This window comes from Struthio camelus, chromosome 3 (assembly GCF_040807025.1).
Source record: "Struthio camelus isolate bStrCam1 chromosome 3, bStrCam1.hap1, whole genome shotgun sequence".
NCBI classification, from domain to species: Eukaryota; Metazoa; Chordata; class Aves; order Struthioniformes; family Struthionidae; genus Struthio; species Struthio camelus.
In genome coordinates, this window is record NC_090944.1 from 87,868,829 (window position 1) to 87,888,411 (window position 19,583).

General features: G+C 36.3%; 1 protein-coding gene across 3 annotated transcripts in view; it reads right to left on the bottom strand.

Annotated features, from left to right (window-relative positions):
• Positions 1-19,583, bottom strand: part of PDE10A (phosphodiesterase 10A) — a 388,058-nt gene that overhangs the window by 62,953 nt on the left and 305,522 nt on the right. For all 3 annotated transcript variants that reach the window (XM_068938929.1, XM_068938931.1, XM_009680921.2), the window contains 3 exons: positions 15,643-15,671; positions 3,592-3,712; positions 1,624-1,673 (listed from right to left, as the gene is read on the bottom strand). In XM_068938929.1, coding sequence (XP_068795030.1) covers positions 1,624-1,673; positions 3,592-3,712; positions 15,643-15,671 — 200 coding nt within the window. The remainder of the gene's footprint in view (positions 1-1,623; positions 1,674-3,591; positions 3,713-15,642; positions 15,672-19,583) is intronic.

Sequence of the window (19,583 nt, forward strand, 5' to 3'; positions counted from 1 at the left end):
TCTTAGGGAAGAGTTATACTGGGAAGCAAATAGGCTTAACTGCCCAAAAAGTCTATTAAAAAAAAAAGCAAAGGAAAAAAAGAAAAAAAAAAAACACAGAAGGTCAGCAAGTGCCCATTCCCTTATTATGCCACACTATTCTAAAATGCAGAAACTAATGACAGTAAGAGTTCTCCAGCTGTAGAGTTAATTTTGCTGTAAGCTTTTACTGAGCATTTACAATAGGAAGAGACGAACTTATTGTTCAGCTGGCATGCGATTACTGCCATCAAAGCTGGCCAGCGCTACGCACTCAGAACTGATGGCTAAACCTGCAAGCGCCTGCCTCTTGCAACACGAGGAACCTGCTCAGGGAATGTCTGCTTCATCCCTCACCCATGGAAGTGAACGCTACCATCTACCAATGAGAACCAAAGCTGCTATGCACAGAGGACGAACCAACGTGTCATTTAAACTGCACTTACTACCCTTAGTGAAAAGGGACTAAAATACCTGTAAAATGTACATACTTACATAACGCGTTTAGAACAGGACCAATTTCTGAATACTAAAATGGTTTGTAAGACGAAGTATTTATTAGATAAAAAAATACAAAACTCATCCATTTCTAATTTCGTGGAAGTTTCTGTATGGGTCTTCTTCTACTTTCTTTGAACGATACATCATCTTTTTGAACAAGTAACAAATATTCTAAGACAGTGCGCAAGTCACCTGCTAGTCCACACAACTTCAATCCTGTTTTCCATTATTTCACAAATAGTACTTTTCCCTTTTTCTGAACGCTACTACTTCACAAAGAGTAGAGGAAATTGGCTAATGGACTATACAAAAATAAACTATTAAAACTGGGTGTGTAAAGTAAGAAAACAAAAACAATGAGAAAAATATTTTCCTCTCTAGTCATCCTCAGTTAGAAGAGTTTTATTTGCTTCTTGAACCAAAGGAAGACCTACAATTTTGGATAAATTGTGACTTCTAATCTGATGGAATTCTGATGAAATATAAACTATGCTTTCTTCTTTGCAGACATTCAAACTAACTACAAAATCTGCATAATGCTACCTGTATAAATTTATCTGGATACAAAAAACTTAATGAATTTTAAATGCCGAATAACAAAACAGCAAGTATGCTCCTAAAAATAATGTACTGGACTCACTGCTATTCAAATTTTTCTGGATCATTAATTTATATCAGAAATTATTATGATTCATTAAAAGTACCATTTATTTCTTCATGTTAACCAAAATCTATTTCTGAAATTTAAATTATCCCATTATCAACTTGCACCTGGTAACCAGAAGAAAAGAATCTGTTATGCTGAGAGTAAATTTTAATTAAGTTTTCTTTTTGTTAAAAACAATTAATAATGGGGCCAAATCCAAAGTTAAATTGCTAGTCAGAGAAAGAACAGCACTATACCTGCACAAAACTTTTTTGATTACCACGATGTTCAACAAACTTCCACTTTACAGAAATAAAAATAATATAATGTTAATATTCAGCACTTAGATAGTATTTCCTGCTAAATGAGGTAAAAAATAAAATTAAAATGTCATGGTAAAAGGGGAAAATGCACTTGTAACTGTAAAGAAAAGCAGCATCTAAATCCAGAATACTTACATTATTGCATTCTCCCAGGAAATATAGTGCAAATCCATCAGCTTTTGTAGCTGCCAAAGCAATAATAAAAGAAATAATTGTACTCAGAGGGAGAATCGAACTTATCAAGTTCTCTGAGGTGAAACCACAGATTCAATTCCACTTAGGACAAACATCTAAAATTCTAAAAGTGAAAGTCTATTGCTGTGTCCCTTGAAACTTCCCAGGCTCTATAAAATTAAAAGTACAGGATAATACTTATTTTTACCTTTGTCATGTAATGCATTCTAAAAACTAATTACAAGTTACATCCTTATGCATCATATTCTTATTCCTAGGCCTAATGACTGTAATTTCAAATTAGTTCGTATGACAGTACAGAAATAATATAAGAACATGTATCTACAACATAAGCAGGCAGATAACATTATAATTTCCATGAGCAAAAGAGTTCTATTTATAGATGGCAAGATATACTTGTCCTTGTCTTAGGACAGAAAAGTATGGGAAAATAAAATGTTGCAAACATTATCATAAAAACGTGTTTCAAAACAAACCAGTTCTATTTTCTGTACCTGTCCTGTATTAAAAACATTGATACACCAGGAAGTTGGCACCTCTCAGTGATTTTTGCCAGATTCAGATAGCTTTATCCTATTTCATAAAACAAAGTGCTTTAAACTTTCAAAACTTACAATTAATAAACTTCATTGCTAAAATGAAAACTCTCGGAATCAGAATAGCAGATAGCAGGTCAATGATTTTTACCCTGCTTTACACAGTATGATTGATATTTTGAGTGTAAGTACATCTTTCTTTCCAACAGTTAATAAATGTTATGACCAGCAATAACACATATCTGATGTCTTATTTTTATGAATAAACACAAGAATCTACTCAGTACATTTCATGGGAGTGTTTCTACTTTTGTGTGATCAAATCAATTGGCTTTCTGCATTTGTTTAACAGAGGGAAAAAAAATAAATCCTCCTATCTAGTTACTCGCTTATTGTCAACTGTGTCACATCAATGGGAGTTCAGCGCATGGTATTTTGCACCCAAATTCAAATCCTTCAGCTGTAGTATATAAGCACATTGAGCTAGGAGGTAGAAGAACACAACAAAAGAAATTTTAAAATCTTACCTACTTTACAAAAGAAAAACTTTTGTAAAAGATAAGCAGACCCTGACCCTTCTAGCTTCTCATTTGCTGTGAACTAACAAAACCCACTTCCGATTTGCTGCAAGTTGTACATCAATATCCAAATAGCCACTTGAGGGAAATCAGTGAACAGAAATGTCCTTTTGAAATATCGCATATATATAAACAAGACAATTTTTTGTCATTACAAAATGACAAAGCAGCAGGGATACAGAAAACGTTTCTAAAGGCTGCTTAAAAGCTACACTGAACAAAGCTACTGATTCTACCTATTAAGTCTGAATACATCCACTGTGGCTAAAAAACCCTACCATTTATACTTATATTGTTATTAGGAATATTTTCTTAAATTTTAATGATGTATAGTAGTATTTCCTTACTAAAATTGGTACTTACAGACAGAAAAAAAAAATGCTTAAACTACTACATGCAATTTGAGATCATGAAAAAGATATGCCCTCTCACAATAAGATCTTTGTTTTGTTGAAAAGAGATTAAAGTATGCAGCGATATTACTGAAGGATGATTTTTTTTTTTTTTACTTTCAGTATTGACTGCAACATCATCATAATCAGAATAATCTGTTTAGTGGTTCATTTTATAGGAGGCTCTAATTTTGCAATTGGATATACAGCTGCCAAGAAAAAATTCACTTAAAGGCAGTCAGGGATTCACTGACATACAAGTATAAGCCAAGCTGGAGTAAGTTTATACTGAGATATCATCCAAAGAATACACAGGTACCCCTCAATGCCTGTCTTTATTAATCAAACTATGTCAGAAATGTGCTGAGTAACAGCTCAGAGACATCTGATCCTCTTTCTTACCTATTTTAATGATGCTGCTCAGTTCATACAGAAGTAGTTGGTTATCTCCTCCTGTATCCAGGCGCTGTTCTATGTAGCTGTTCAATTCATACACTACGCCTTGCATATTCGTGTCCTGATACTATTGAAGCAAAAAAGACAAAAACATTTTAGAATAACTCAGCTGTGCTTTGCTGTTTTTAACATATAAGTTTACTTAAAATAATAATAATACATTGAGATTCCAAAACTGAGTCAATCTTACTGTCCTCATTCATCTGCCTGCAATATCGGGTCACTGCCGAGTAAGAGGCACAGCGTTCCACTCTCTCCATTAGTCATTGGTTCAAAATGCACTGAATAAAGCACCGCACAACTAGTAATCGCCTAAACTTGGCCAAGATCACACGACAATATCTCAAGAAGAAACAGAGATGTAACAATCAGAAGGCAAGAAAACTTCAGCTCCCACCTTCTAAGCTCCTACTCCACCAGGAAAAGACAGCTAGCTACCTTTGCCAGCATCTTCCACCTGGAATTAGGGAACTGGAATGATGGAACTGTGTGAAGCACCAGAGCTTTGAGGTGGTAGCTCAAGTATCTCAGTCTTTGAAATACAGCAGCAACCAGCAGACTCTAGGACAGAAATCACATGAGCCAAAACCACGCTGCATGTTGTGGCACAACAGGCATTTGTTTCAAATGAAAATAGCCAACATAGAGCAAGAAAGAGATTACAAAACAGCTAGGATATAGATGGGAGCAATGGGGTGCTGGTTGCAGGTATCACGAAATAGCATAGGAAAGGAGATGCATCTGCTCATAAAGAGCGCAGTTCCCCTTTGGTTAACCAGTTCCTCAGTCCTGAAACCAGGTCCTGAGCAGCAGATACAACTGTCAGTAAATGTGCATGTGTAGCATGACAGCATCACCTTGGCAATAAGCACAGATTCATTACCCTGCCCAAAAATGGTAATGTGGTAACTGAATAAAACAGTATGGTCAATTATTTACTGAACTCAGTGATGCAGTAAATTATGTCCCTTAAACTAAAAAGGAAGCTGGTGATATTTAGATGGATTAATGTTGCTTGAAAGAGTAAATCTTATTCTCTCGCTAATTCATACTTTAGAGCAAAATGTAATATAGACCAGACTGATGTGAGTAATACTGTGGAAAATGCCACATAAGTTTTAAGTACCTCCATTCCCACTTTTACGTGCACGTACTGTAACTGCTTCACTTCTCTGTAGGTCTTTTCTGACTGTATCTTTGGGTATACACGTGCATTTGACAAACACTTACTGATGCATTAGGCACAAAACTTGCACAGTATATCCGATGATAAAATTTTCGTTATTCCCACTAATACTTCCACGCATTTCTGCATGTAACCGCTATGTCACGAATACAGGCCATATACTTACGATACATTTGGTTTCTTCATTTCAAAAAAAAAAAAAGCAAGTGCTTTCCAAATAATACCAATTTGTGAATCCTTCAAATTATGCAACCTTAATCATGGCCTAAAAATGGTTATTGGAGAATATGCAGTCTCTAGCACAATCCCTTCTTAACATATGATGCTGTATTAATCTATTGCTCCAGACAGACGTTTAGAACTGTATGAGACCTAAGATGTCCAGAGTGCTCTCAAGATCTAGCATATCCAACGTGTTCTCCTTGGAGAACAAACATAACACTTAATAATTCTTTCTAAAAACTGGCATTATTAATATCTTTGACAGCTATATAAGGTCACAGTACTTACATGGTTACTACTTGGTTAAGTCTTGAGCTTATAACACACAATATCATTACCATTATTACTACAACATGGTACCTGGAGAGCTTCTATTTGCAATTGACTGTCCTCTGTCGTGCCTCATATTTACTATTGTATAGGTTTTCAAAGGGAGAAAACAATCATACCATTTCAGAAAAGTGGGATTTTTATGAAAGGCTTTATACTTACTATAACATAGCCATAGGAAGCTATGTAACAGGAAGATGATTAATGAGAGTCTATATTGTACATGCCTATTAACCCAGATCTGCAAAAGTATATTTAGCTACATATCCTAAAACTAATCAAGAACTAATGCACAAGGCCTTTACTATGTGGAAAAACGCCTTCTCCTGGCTTGGAAGTGAATATCTTTCTCTTTACCTGCGGTGTACATTCAGGATTTAAGTTAAATCTTCAAAGGCTGAAGCTAATACAATAACAGAGCACATTAGCAAAAAAGAGTCCACAGACACAACAGCAGTGGCATAATAATAATTTTCACCATAATCAAGAAGCAATTCTGTGTGCATAGTAATTGCACAATAAGCTATGCGTCCTTTACCCTCACCTCTGTAACGTATGCAACATTTTATAAGCTATGTAAACGTATGTAAACATTTTATAAGCAGGGCAAATCATTGCACACATTCACGTTACCGAAAAAAAAAAAAAAAAGCTAGCTGTAAAATATATGTATCTGTAAATTTGTGATATGGTAGATTTCTATACTGACAGTCTCTGAATTTACAGCTGGCCAGATTAACTAATTCTATGAGTTAGATCAATCACCAGCAAAGAACAGGCAATTATTCTGTCATGTTGAAAAATGTTCTTTGTTTTTACTACAACGAATTGAAAGAGGTTTGTTTACTTGTTTTTAGGTATTTTAGATTGAATAACCACAATATTTTTGGTTGAAATGTCACAATATATTTTATGAAATCTACATTTAAATACCAAACGTGATGAACAAACCTGATACAAGCACTACCCAATACACTTGCTAACACAGACCAGCATGTATTTGATATCAAACTTACTTTAGGAAAGTAGTTCCTCAAAATTATCAACATACTATGTGGAAAAGTATACTTATTTGTCATCAGATATAGCACAAATACTGTTTCTTGATTAGTCATGGCAGTTAACATGGCAGTTTAAATCTTACTAACACTGAAGTCCTTTTAGTTAATCCATTCTTCCCATTGCTGATTCCTTCTGTTTAAGATTCAGTGTCTGCAAGTATTTCGTCATGTTTATTCTACAATTCTCAATTTCAATGACATTACATTAAAATAATTTCAAGTAGACTAAAACTGTTTTAGTATTACCATATGCCGAAGTCTAAATTTACCCTACCCATATCCTATTTTTACATACATCATAATGTTTTAAAAGACCTTAATAATTTAGAAGGAAAAACCTTTATAAATATTGATGAAAAGAAAGTTTCTGCAGGATTTGCATAAAAGTATTTTTAGAGTTATTTTCTTTAGAACATAATGTTGCAGCAGAAGACAGCAACCAACAGTGACAGGTAATTTAAGAATAGTGCTATATCTTGGATCGAAACAAAAAGACTGAGAATCACAAATATTTTATTCCATTACAGGAGACACTGAAATATCAGAAAGTGAGATGTATTCAATGCATTCACTCTGAAGAATTAAGTCATAAAAAAATCAAAGCACTCAATTTTATATCTAAATAAATGTCATATATGACAAACTGAAATGAAAGACTAATCTGCACACTTTCATGCTTATAAGGTAACTGTGTCAGGCACATTTTATGCTGTTGCAGAAAAGATAAAGTCCTGCTGGTGCAACAAAAAGATTTCATTAACAGAGTTAATAAGCACAATTACAGTTCAGAAGTTTATCTGTTTTCCTGTAACTTCCTACAATGTTTTCTAAGCAGCAATAAGAATAGTAAGTTCCTATGTGATACCTATTCCTCTTACAGAACTCTTTCTCCAAATCAGCAATTGCCAGGCTCTGCAATACAAACATATCCTTTTACAGACTTCATAGTACCCGATATTATCCACAGGCGAGCAGAACAAATAGCCTAGAATTGTAGTCTCCATTTAACATGGAAAGGCATTGCCACGTGTACTTTGGGTATGCAGAATTTTACTGGAAAAAACATGAGAAAGCTGCAAAATATAGGGGGAAGTGGCCACTTCCAGAGAGATTCCTCGTATGTTGTGTATTTTTCATCTGTGATTTGGGCAACTTAGGCTGATTTAAAGGTATTTCAGAGAGAAGAAGGAGGCAGAGCTCTGTGTCAATTGATGTAGGTAGGAGACCTCTAGCTAACCACAGGGCTACAAGGAGCCAGACAAGTGCCACCTTCTAGGACAGGGCTGTAAAGTCCTGTTCTTTGTTACAGACTCAGTGGGTAAAGACAGCAAAGCTGTTTTGCCCAGGAAACGGCAGAAGGTGGCCATCTACCATACCAGTGTGCCTTGGAACCAGACTTCTGGAAAACAGGGGCCTATTCTTCTCCTTTTAAGCATTTTCCTGAAAATTTTCAAGACTCCTTGCCCACCCTTTGGAGTGTTGTCATCTTGAAGTGCAGACAGGTCCTGGGAATGTAGCGTGGATGCTGATAACCAGTGTTTCAGCTCCAGCCCCTGGTGCCACCCCAGATCTCCTCCATTCATTTTACTCGTTATGCAAGAGCAGTTGGCAGATAGGAGGTACTGCCCTGGTTCCCACCGTTATGCATGCCAGCTGGACATGGAGCGTGCAACGAGAACATCAGCAGTGCTGGAAGAGCTAATGTTATACACTGTCTGTCTAGGGTCATCCTACCCATTTGGCAAGGCATTCTAGAGGTGCCTAAGGACCTGCAGATATTTATAGTGTACTCTGTCCTAGGGCACTTGAAACTGAGACCATAAATGAGTCCATAAATGGAATCTGAGAGGCATGTAAACGGGCAAAAAAAAGCTCAAAAAGCTAATGACAAAAGAGCTTTACGAGATCAAAATGACGTTCTTCAAAAAAGAAGAAAATAGCTGTTGGGAACTACTGTAACACTGGAACAAATGGAGGCTTTTGTTAAGACCCTCAACTGTTGAAAGGCAGTAAATCATTACAAACAAAAACTGTATAGAGGCCTTTTGGGAGTTTAAAATGCTTATTCTCTCTTAGGTTACACAGGTTGGTTACTTCTGATAACCAGCTAATACTTCATCAAATCACCTGTGTTTATCTGTCAATGGCAGCTTCAAGACCTGCAGGTACTGAATCCAATTAGTTCTACACATTGCTTTACATGAAATAATGTCCTGAAGATGGAACAGAATTTCATTTCAAAAACCTAAGTCATGAGATCTGATATGTGACAAGAACTTGTACCCACACTCCTTTAATCTTCTCTTTAAAACTGTCAGCTCATCTCTTCTCTCTGAAGAATACAGCAACTAAACAGCTGCTAAGCCCACAACTACCAAAATCTCACAATGAGCTTCCAGCCAACACAAGTTTTCTTTCCTATAAAAATATAGTCTCAGCACATAAAAGAGTCACCAGGTAACCAAGCCATGAATTTAAAGATCAACTAAAAAACTTTCCAACACCAAAAAAAAGGGGAGGAATTCATTTGCAGTTTTAAATATCTGGAAAATAGAACTTTTGCATGACATTTTATTGAGATGTTAATCTAAATTATTTCAGGCTAGATACGTTCATACTACAACAGAAGTATGAAAATGCCAGTCTTGCATATGAAAGTTCTCCATGCCATCGATATTTGATTAAACAAACAAACAAACCAGCAGCAGCACTTTTGCACTTTTTAAAAATAATCATTGCAATTACAAAAATGAATGCATAAACCAAACCGTTTGATGCCTTTTGTTGAAATGCGTTCGTTTCCCCTTCCTTTCAGGTAGCATAATGAAAAAAATACAATAGATCCACAGCTACCAGCCTGGTGTTAAACTCTCTTTATATGACTTTTCAGTTACCTTCCTAACTTAGACCATTAGCTTTCTTCAGGGAAGATCGTTAATGCTAGCCTACTCTACCTTTTTTTTTAAAGAACTATAATGTATCAGTAAAACAATTTGGGGATGTTTATTTGTCCACATAATATAAACAGACTTTAAACTGAAGTATATTCTTGTCTCTTCCCCCCTCCTCCAAAAGAACACAGGATTAGAGAGGAACATATTGGTCACCAAATCCAATTCCTTGCAGGCACAGGCAGCCTCATAATGGATGTCTTGTTTAAAAGAGTGTTTAAAAGATTACCTAGAATATTTATTCCATGTGTAACTACACTTTCTCATACCAAGTAACAAGCTTCAGACATCTAATTTAGAAACAGAAAAGCCTAGAACTGCAAGCATCACAAGAGTCACCTAGTTTTTTTAAATGGTAATATTGATTGTATTTTAGGCGTAGTGGTGTTTATTGCGCCTCGGAGGGCCACAGGATATCAAGAAGGCAATGTTTACAGGAAGAGCCAAAATATTTAATTAAGCCAAAGAAACTGGGGAGAAGATACAAACTTGTGTAATATACACTGCTTATGTGTATGTAAGCTAGGTAGCACATATGTGTGCACATGTACGTGTACATGTACAGCTACCTTCTCCAGGCCTGGTATTTTCACAAACGGCAAGATTTTTGCATTGTTTGACTGCACTGATAGCTGTTGACATCTCATGTAGAAACTAACGTTATCCATGCCCAAAGGGGGAAACAAAGACATAACCATGTCCCAGTAATAGTTAAGGCATCTAAACTGCACATGTGAGGAACTGAAGTATGGGTCAGGACTTCATTTAAAAAAAAAAAAAAAAGAAAACTACAGAAAGGGAGTAAACTTGCTTGCTTTCTTCAGGGTGGAAATACTTAGTGGAGGGATGTCAAATCCTCAAGACCGAAAAATAAAAGTAGAGAGAACGTGGTAAGTAAGCTTACAGCACAGAGCTGGCTTTCAAAAGAGCAGTGAGCTTGGACTGGAAGCTCAGAAAAATCTCCTTGATCCAAAATTCAGAAGAAGTAACGAGGGCTGGCTTGTTTAAGCAGTTTTGTTTAAACTTGGACACTGGAAAGCAAGAGGCTATAAAGAGCAGACTTTGCTGAGGTGATTAATTTTAATGCTTGTACATAGCCTCAGAGAAAACTGCTTCTACACGCGTTTGTCTGACGTCTATTCTTCTTGTTTTGACTGGAGAGGACATGGGTTATAACTTGCTCAGTAAATAAAGTTTAGCATTGCAGCACCATACACAGGTATTTATGAATTGTTTGTTCCCACATCAAACGCTGTTCATGACAAAACCAAAGCAGGGGGAAATACGAGATGACAGTTGGCAGGACAGGCTCTGTTGTTATGTTAAAGGATGCAAAACAGCTCTCATCCTACACAGAAAGAGTTCACAAATTTTGAAGGCGTATGTTCCCCAGCCTGTTTCCGTAGCTGATTTTCCAGCCTTGGAGAGAGGGAGAACACCTTTCTAGCAGAAACTCCTTGCCACATTCGCAGGCCTCCACTTCTAATCTTTCAGTCAACTCCTTCCCCCTTATCAAACAGTAACGCTGAAATAAATTGCTTCACTAGTAACAGGAAAAATACATAATACAAGGCAGAGGCTTGGCTTACAAGAACAGAACATTATGATTACACAGAAGGAACCATATAAGCTGTTATTAACTGTAAGGGTCATAAAACTGCATGAATATCTCAATTATGCCACCTCTCCAGATTATGTAATAAAAAAGGATAACGTCAATTAACAGCTTCATTTTAACTTGGCAGGGCTGAATAGCGCTCTTCTTTTTTAAAAGCTTTTTGTAAATATCACATTGCCTCCTAATGCTTGACTTGCAAGCACTCTAAAAATATCGTGTAAAAAATTAAAATTAAACTTTCCCATTTACCCACCGCTATTGCCCATCACTTCCACATATCAAAAAGACTTACTTTACCAGAAATCACCTCACACAAGCATCATCTCCTGATGACAAGAGATATAATGTTATTTCTAAACCATTTCTAAAGACTGAATGCAGACGTTTATTGCATCCTTTTAACTTTTTGATTAATTCATTGCAATATTTGTTTCTGGGACAGTATGAAAATGTTGAAATCCCATCTTTAATAAAGAAACAGTACAAAGAATGAACTTCCTTTCCTATTATGTCATTAAAAAAACCCAAACTGTTATTGTCAGTCACACAGTGAATAGACACGCAATTATTGCAACTATTTACTGAAAACATACTTGCTAATTCTGTAACTGTCAGTGACATACGGTGCTGGGTGCTAGCTGGTGCCAAGGGAGCTGCCAAAAGCTCCAAGTCCAAAAAGGGGAAAGAAGAGGATTAAAGTATTATTGCTGTTTCCAAGAATAAAGTACTGTAAATGTGCTAGGCACTCACTAGGTAATAATCATCTGGTGTTTATATGGTAAATTTCTGCAAAGTGAATTACTGTTGGCATCACCAGAGTTTACAAAGCAAAAGTACTTGCCAAAATGCAGCTTCGCTAGAGGTATTGTTCAAGCAAACATGGAATGGAAAGTCATCAAGGGAAATGAACAACAGCTAATTTCACCGCGATCATATCAGGAACATTGAGTATTTTTGTTTAAACTTCAGAATCTGAGGTACAAAAGAGCACATAGTGATAATAGGAAACTTAACAGCATGTAGAACAAAATCCTGGCTATAGTTCATGTAGGAATGGAGTTACTTTTGCCAACTGAAAAAGAATAACATGTCTCCAGTGCACAGCATTTCACTAATACCGCGAAAGAAATGTCTTACTCCAGATATACATGAATCCACAAGCACTTAGTGCTCAAAGCCACCCTTCTCTATTTTTTCCCTTTAGCAGATAAAATAATGATAGAGTATAAAATGCAATTCCAGTCTTCTGCATTAAAACAGGCTAATATTTGATACTCTTTCTGAAATCCCTCTGCCCAGGAAACCACTTCTGTAGCTAGGATGGGATATGCCAACCCACATCTGCACAATAAGTAAGAGGAGATATTCAGCATTTCCAAGGAAGTTCCCAATGCTACTTCATCACGTGAAAAGGCGAGTCTCTCCCCAGTTACATCTATTTCATAAATATTATAGTCTAGCATACAGAAAAAAGTTCATAGGTTCGCTGTTCATCCGGTCACAGATGCTCATGAGATATTTTGTAACCAGGGCGCTCTCTATGCCAAACGCAGCCTACAGCAATCAGGGAATTTGTTTTTTCCCTGGGTCAGCAAATATGTCACGTCAATCTAGGATATCTTTGCACGTAACTTCTGAAATACTACCAACATTGCCAATGGTAAACTTGACTGAAAAATTAAAAATAGATTTTGAAAAATTTCTATTCTGCAAATCTCAAAATGAAAGAAATCTGACGGTTTCTCTTCCTTCTTTTTTCAAAAAAAAGTACAATGCTAATGTCCAAGATTGTTCCTTTTATTTCCATTTTATCCTCACTTCTCTTTTTGCTCCTAAGCTTCTGAAAAATGGCCAAAGATTAAAAATGCAATTCTTGTACTATAGCATTCTTCAGAACTTCCTCAATTTTTTAAATGTGAGCAGCAATAAAAACCCTTGAAAATACTGAAAATTCATTCTAATAATTTAAGAGGATTTTAAAATAAAGTGCTAGACACCATTCAACACACTGCACTTTGCTGATAAAAAGAAAAAAGGCAAACTAATGACAGAAGCTCAACATGTAGAGCATCTAGAACAATACCAGAATGCCGTATGTTTGAAAAACAAACAAACAAAGGAGGAAGATTGAGGGAGGTAGTGCTAGTGGGTAAATTTAATGAAAAATATCCCCCCAAATTTAATTAGCTCTAAGCACAGCAGAACAAGAGTACTGAAGCAATTGATGTCAGATCATAGGCCTATGAATGTTTCATTTTAATGCGAGTTTTTACTTTGCCCAGGATTGAAAGATGGAAGAAAAAAAGGTCCAGCTACGAAAAACACATACTTACTTATGTGTTAAGCAAATTTCTGCCTTGCTACTTACCTAACACGACTTTTAAAACTAACTGGTGACTTAATTCAGCAACAAAATTTGCTTTCACTAACCTTTTAATTTTGATTGTCTATGATACAGATAAGAGTCTCTTTTTGGAAACATTTTCTGGAATTAAAAATACAGTACTTAACAACTTTAAAATACAGTACTTAATGACTTTAAAACGTATAGTCTTTAAGTCAGCATGAACATGTTTTTTGTGTAAAAAACACTATTCAAGTAGAGAATTTTCCTAATTTAAATTCTAATTTACATTCAGATTTCAATTAAATTTGCATCTGGTTGAGCTGCTGCTGAAGACAGAGAATGTACTACAATAGTCTACATGACTGTATATTGTATCATTGTATTGTACTATTGTATCAGAAAAATCAATAAACTAACAAACGCATGCGCATTTACAGTAGCATGCATTACTGAGTGGCCTCAAGTATTGCACTTAGGGAAAAAAAGAGTAACGAAACAAGATATACACACCAAGTACACAATGACTGATAGCTATAAAAAAATAGAAAAAGTTTACTTGAGAACATCTTTATTTTACTTAAAAAGTCACTTCACTTTTGCATATGACATCCATTTACATGTAAGACGGTTTTGCATCCCACTACCTTCAGGATTTGAAGTGAAAGCCAATCTGTCTCCACGAAATGTCTAAGCTACCATTTATGATTTTGAAAGGCTGAGATAGCTGGGACCAGTGTGTCTGAAGGACAGAGGAGGTGACTAGCAGGGCATTCTCTGGGAGTTTCAGGGTTCCAGAACTTGCTGCTTTTTCCTTGCTTGGCCTTAAACAGCTCAGGTTGCACAACATGGATATGTTTCACAACTCCCTTTTACAGAGTTTTAGGTAGAAATGTGAATCTATTTACCAGATTTATGAAAATATTAAAAGGAACTTTCTTCCACAGAAATAATTACTGCTTGTGAGATTTTTTTTTTAGGCAGATCTTTATTTTTTTGAACCAAAACAGTGTATACAAATATATTATAAACTTTGATTGCAACAATAGGCATTTAATCACCTGCCATAACTGCTGAATACTAAGGAACTGGCGAGGGTGATCAAAAAGGCATTACAAAGGAATAAACTACTAAAACATACTAACTTTCACCTAAAATCTCAAATCCCTTAAACATCCATAGCATATCACAGATATGGAGACTATCTGCTTGCATAAACTCATTTTAGGCATCACTCAATCTCTGTTTGGTGACACTGTAAGAGGCAGACCTTAGTTCCCTCATATCCTAGCCCTCTGCTTTCAGGCTTGTCAAGCCAAGGTTTCTATTACCAGCCTGCTTCCACTCCTTCCACATCTTAGTATTTTCCAAAGGACTTTCACTGAGAGCAAGAAACCCAGTCTGCTTTTGCAGACATTCAACAAGCCTTATTTTCAATCCTCGTCTGACAATGTTGTGTTTCTCCCAGGAACGTGAGATAGGTTATGCATAAAGTTCAAGAAGGGAAACAACACAGAACTGTGATTACACCTCAGAATGCTATAACTGGCTCCCTGAACTTACATGAAATAATATTTGGGCCTCTCAGGCTGACTGGACACATCAGAGGGCAACAGATTGTCCTGCAGTGATTATCATTCACTAGCAAAGATACTAGCTTCTAATAGATCCCCCTAGTCAGTCCTCAACCACAGAATGATATTGTGCAGGACACGTCAATCAGATATAAGGTGAGAGTCAGGACCTTATTACTGAGTATGTTTTCCAATAACATTTTATGTTAGATTTCATACAGTACATCACCAAATACTTCAAATTAAAGAATTTAGCTCATCTGTACCATAACGTATCTCAAAGGGAGTAATTAGATAAGACATACTTCTTCCCCTGCTTCCTCTTGTTATGCTCGTCATCTCTCAAGGTAGTAACACTGATTGTAATAGTCCAGAGTTACTCCTAAACTCAAAGTTCCCATGATTTTCCTGGTTTCTATAAGTACCTTTTTAAAACTGGATCATGAAAATCACACTGTGAGAACTCTGAATTTGTTAATGAACAATACCCTTCAATTTATTTACAGCCAAAGAAGTGTTCTCAGTATTTCCTTCTTTATTAACTGCTCGGTAATCAGTCAGCACACCAACTATTTCTCTGGAGATCCAGTATGCAAAGGGAACAGAGTAAAACCTTGATCAGAGACTACAAGAAAATCATCTCAACAGTGAGCCTCAGAGACTTTACACTTGTTTCTAGTGGGGATGGAGAGAAAACTAAGGAGCACTTACCCTGCTGACTTCTTTAGGAGTCGATTCATCTATGAGGAAACAAAACAAACAATTAGGCACTCCAGAAAGCTTCTAAACTGAATGAAGAACAAGATACTGTACTTCAAACAACTTCTGCGCTGTTGTACAAAACTTTTCTAACACAGTTCAGTAAAGTAATTGAAATATCCAACTAGAGGCAGTTTACAATTAAGATAAAGTAGTCAAGAAGTTTGTCCTGTATTAAAAACAATACAGTATTTCTTGCATTTCCTAACTCAGTTCACAGGTTGACTAAACCAGTAAGCCCCATACCATGCTTATGTATTTATATTCCAGTTTCGTAAGAAAATTGTTAGAATTTCACACTTTGAGAAGTAAAGGCCCTTCCAAAGACATGCCACCAACTTCCTACATACACAAGCAAGATACTGGACTTTGACTTTCCTTTCTGAAGATCAAAGATGCTATTCCTGTTGACTTCTTCAGAAGTGCAAAAAAGCCCTTGTGACCCTTAGACTATAAAAACATTGCTGATATCATCTGGTACAGCACAGTAAAAACACAAAAATTACAGGGGTATATATATCCTAGTATGTTTTGTCCTTTTAAATGCACATATATTTTCATGCATTTTTTTCTAGTTTTAAGTATGTAATACATAGCACAAGCTAAAACATTGTGTGGAATTTCTGAAAATAAATAAAATAAAAAGTATCTGAATGCCACAGATGAAGCTTTCACTTCAGAGATTATGACCTGATAGTGAGAAAAGAAAAATATTTCAAGGAAGGAAGAAGAAAAGCAAAAGAGAGGAAACAGGGAAAAGCAGCATGAAATATTCCATTAATACATTTAGAAGTAAACCCAATTTCTATACAATGAAATGGCAAATCATTTGCCACATTAAAAAAAAAAAAAAGCCTCAAGGCCCAAGGGATTTATTTGTTTATTTATTTTATTAACAGGAGTAAAGCAAGAAATGTGACCCCATGAACCTGCAATATCTGGACTTGCTTTCCTCAAGTTGCAGGATGTAAGGCCCAGGGACATGCAGGGACAGGACCCATCTACAGTAAGTGCTGATACCAGGCTGCTGTGTTTGTATCTCCACTGTACAACGACTATATACCACAGTGTGCAACACTTCTTTATGGTTAGTTTCTGTGACCTGACTACAAAGGGAAATGATTGGAACAATAACTTCTCCTCGAATTAAATCTGTCAAAATGTGGATTTCGTTAATATATGAAAGTAACATGGCTGAAGGGGGCTGAAGAAAAATACTCTAGATTTGCATACTTCTATTTAAAATGCCATAAATTCTGTTTAAAAGGTATAAAAGCACCAATCTCTTGTTTGTAAATCAAGTTCCATTCCTGCAAGAGCGGAAGCTTTCAAAGTAACACATTATCTATTAAAATACACTCAGAGACATTTACCTTAAGGATATTCACTAAGGAGCAGCTTGCTATGGAGTTAAATCTTGCAGAAAAATTCTACACTTGAATATAAAGGTCCCCATTTATTACAAAAATTGTGTGAACAATATCCAGACAAAGCAAAAAGATCTTACTAGTGTCTGTACTGAGGGAAAAATCACCCTGGGAGAAAGTAAGCAATCGTGCAAGAGACCATACAAATGCTCCAGCCACTAGAAATTTTTCAATTGAAGTTCACTTTTCTCAGGCATCAAATTCAGTCTACCTTGATACACAAGTAAGTGCCCTCCTCTCCCTCACATTTGTCAACAGTATTGCAGTTCGCAGAATTTAAGAGGATCGTGTTACTTTTTTGTGATACTTGACATCATTATTAACACTAAGAGTTGTATAAGAAATCTAGCGTATTTAGTTCTTGCGCTCTGAACCTCTGACCATGCCAAGATTTAAACAGTTTTAACAATAAATTGATGACCTCTTGAAAAGAAACACACACACACACACAGCTTTGTTTTGTTATTTGAGCAGTTTAGCCAGCTAATCATTCCTATTACAACCTAAAGTGTGTGTAAATAGTAACTACCAGAAAACAATGCCAGCTCTCAAAAGGCTTCCTCATTATCTTGGCCATACGGCTCAGCTGAGGCAGCCCCTTACGTTGCAAGCTGGATTTTTAACACTGATTCACCATGTGGCTTAATGCACATGTGAGTCACTGAGCAGCTGGGTGATGGGCGCTGCTCAGAAGAGCACACAACCAGAGCAAGAGGTAGGCTCATCATCTGGAAATGCTCGGCAGGTGTCAGTCATCTAGCAGAACGCTCTGGTTTGGTTGGTATTATGAACTGTATTATCTTTATGTCTTCTTAATTTGAGCATAAAAACTCACAACTGGAAAGACAGGAAACTGGGAGGGGAACAGAACTAAATTTAGAAGGTACTTAGCAGTTTCATGATACAGCAAAGCCAGTATGATGGCTAACAGCCTCCAAAATGGGAAGTCCAGCTCCTCTTTCCCCTTTTCTCTACCCCAAGTATGCAGACCTAAATTCTGTGCCAGCACTGCTGTTCATCTAGCCCCAAAACAAGCTGGCTCAGTTCACTGAATTTGTAGAAAATAAATACTTTCCCAGATTTAAGAACCATGCAACTACGCTACACCCACAAAAACAAGTTACACTTTCTTTATCTCCACACCTTAGTAAACATTCCTATTCAAAAAGCTCTCCAGGTATTAGTGACATCAGGAGGAGTGCGTGGAAGAAAAAAGAGTTCTATGACAAGATTTGCGTGTTAAGACCAAGCTCACAGCTTAACAGACTCGAATACCTCAGCTTTACCACATGTACAATTACAATTGACATCTGCACAGCACACTACATATATGCATAGTATTTGGTAGGGTAATTAAAGATAACGTCCTGCCAGGAAAGCCTCCAAACTAAACTGAAAAAAGTAAGATAGGAAGAAGCAGCAAACAGGGAAAGAAAAGAGAGGGAAAACTCCCCAGAAGTCTGGCATTTGGCACAACACACAAGGCTAGAATTCAGGGGCTTGGGGAAAACTGTGTAACAGTTCACACAATGGAGAAAAGTTCAACTTTTGATTTAGCACATACAAAATCTCATCTTATACATGTATTTCTACAAAAAACAAACGTATTTTATAAAGGTGAGTTATTTTCATTTTTGACATTTGCAAGGTGCTAAGCCATGGTAGTCACAAAGAAGACTTTAACGTAAAGCAGGCTTTCAACATCTCAGGTATGATATTCTAAGGCATTTATTAAGGAAATAATAATTTGAATGCCTAGTTAGTTATAACACAAGAACTCTTCCAGAAGAACAGTACTGTACGTTCTCCCAAGTCTTATGCACTCGCTGTTCTATGCGGTTAAATACTAGCGCTTGTCCACCATTGTTGATGATGACAACAAACTACTTAACATTAATTCTGTTCAGGAGAACTCAAACAGCTATACAGTCACATTCTCCCAAGGAATGGTTTCCCACACAACAGATGTCAGACTGACCTAATAATTATTTTGTGTAAAATTTCCTTTAGGTTCCTTTTCCTTCGGTTAATAAGACACAATTTGTTTTGAATGCAATTAAACCATCACAAAAATCTTAGCTACTTTTTTCCATGAGAAGCATCATACACCCACATGCCAATGGAAATTCCACATTAGTCTTTATCTAATCACTGTATTTATCAATCTGCAACTACCAGTTTATCTCTTTTTTTTAAATAGAAGGGCATCAATCAATTGGATTAGTTGGTCAATCTGTTCTAATTGCAATTTGCATCCTTATTTAGCCACTTTGAATCTGGCATCTGATACCGCCACTGAACTCAAGATATTTACAACACAACTGCGATGAAGGTGACTGAATTACCTGAAGTGACAACCATCACACACACAACAGAAATGCTATAACCATCATCTAAAAATGTTCTTGCCTTTTAACTCACCATCTCATCTAGAGCACCTGAACAACTCTCCAGACTTTCAACTTT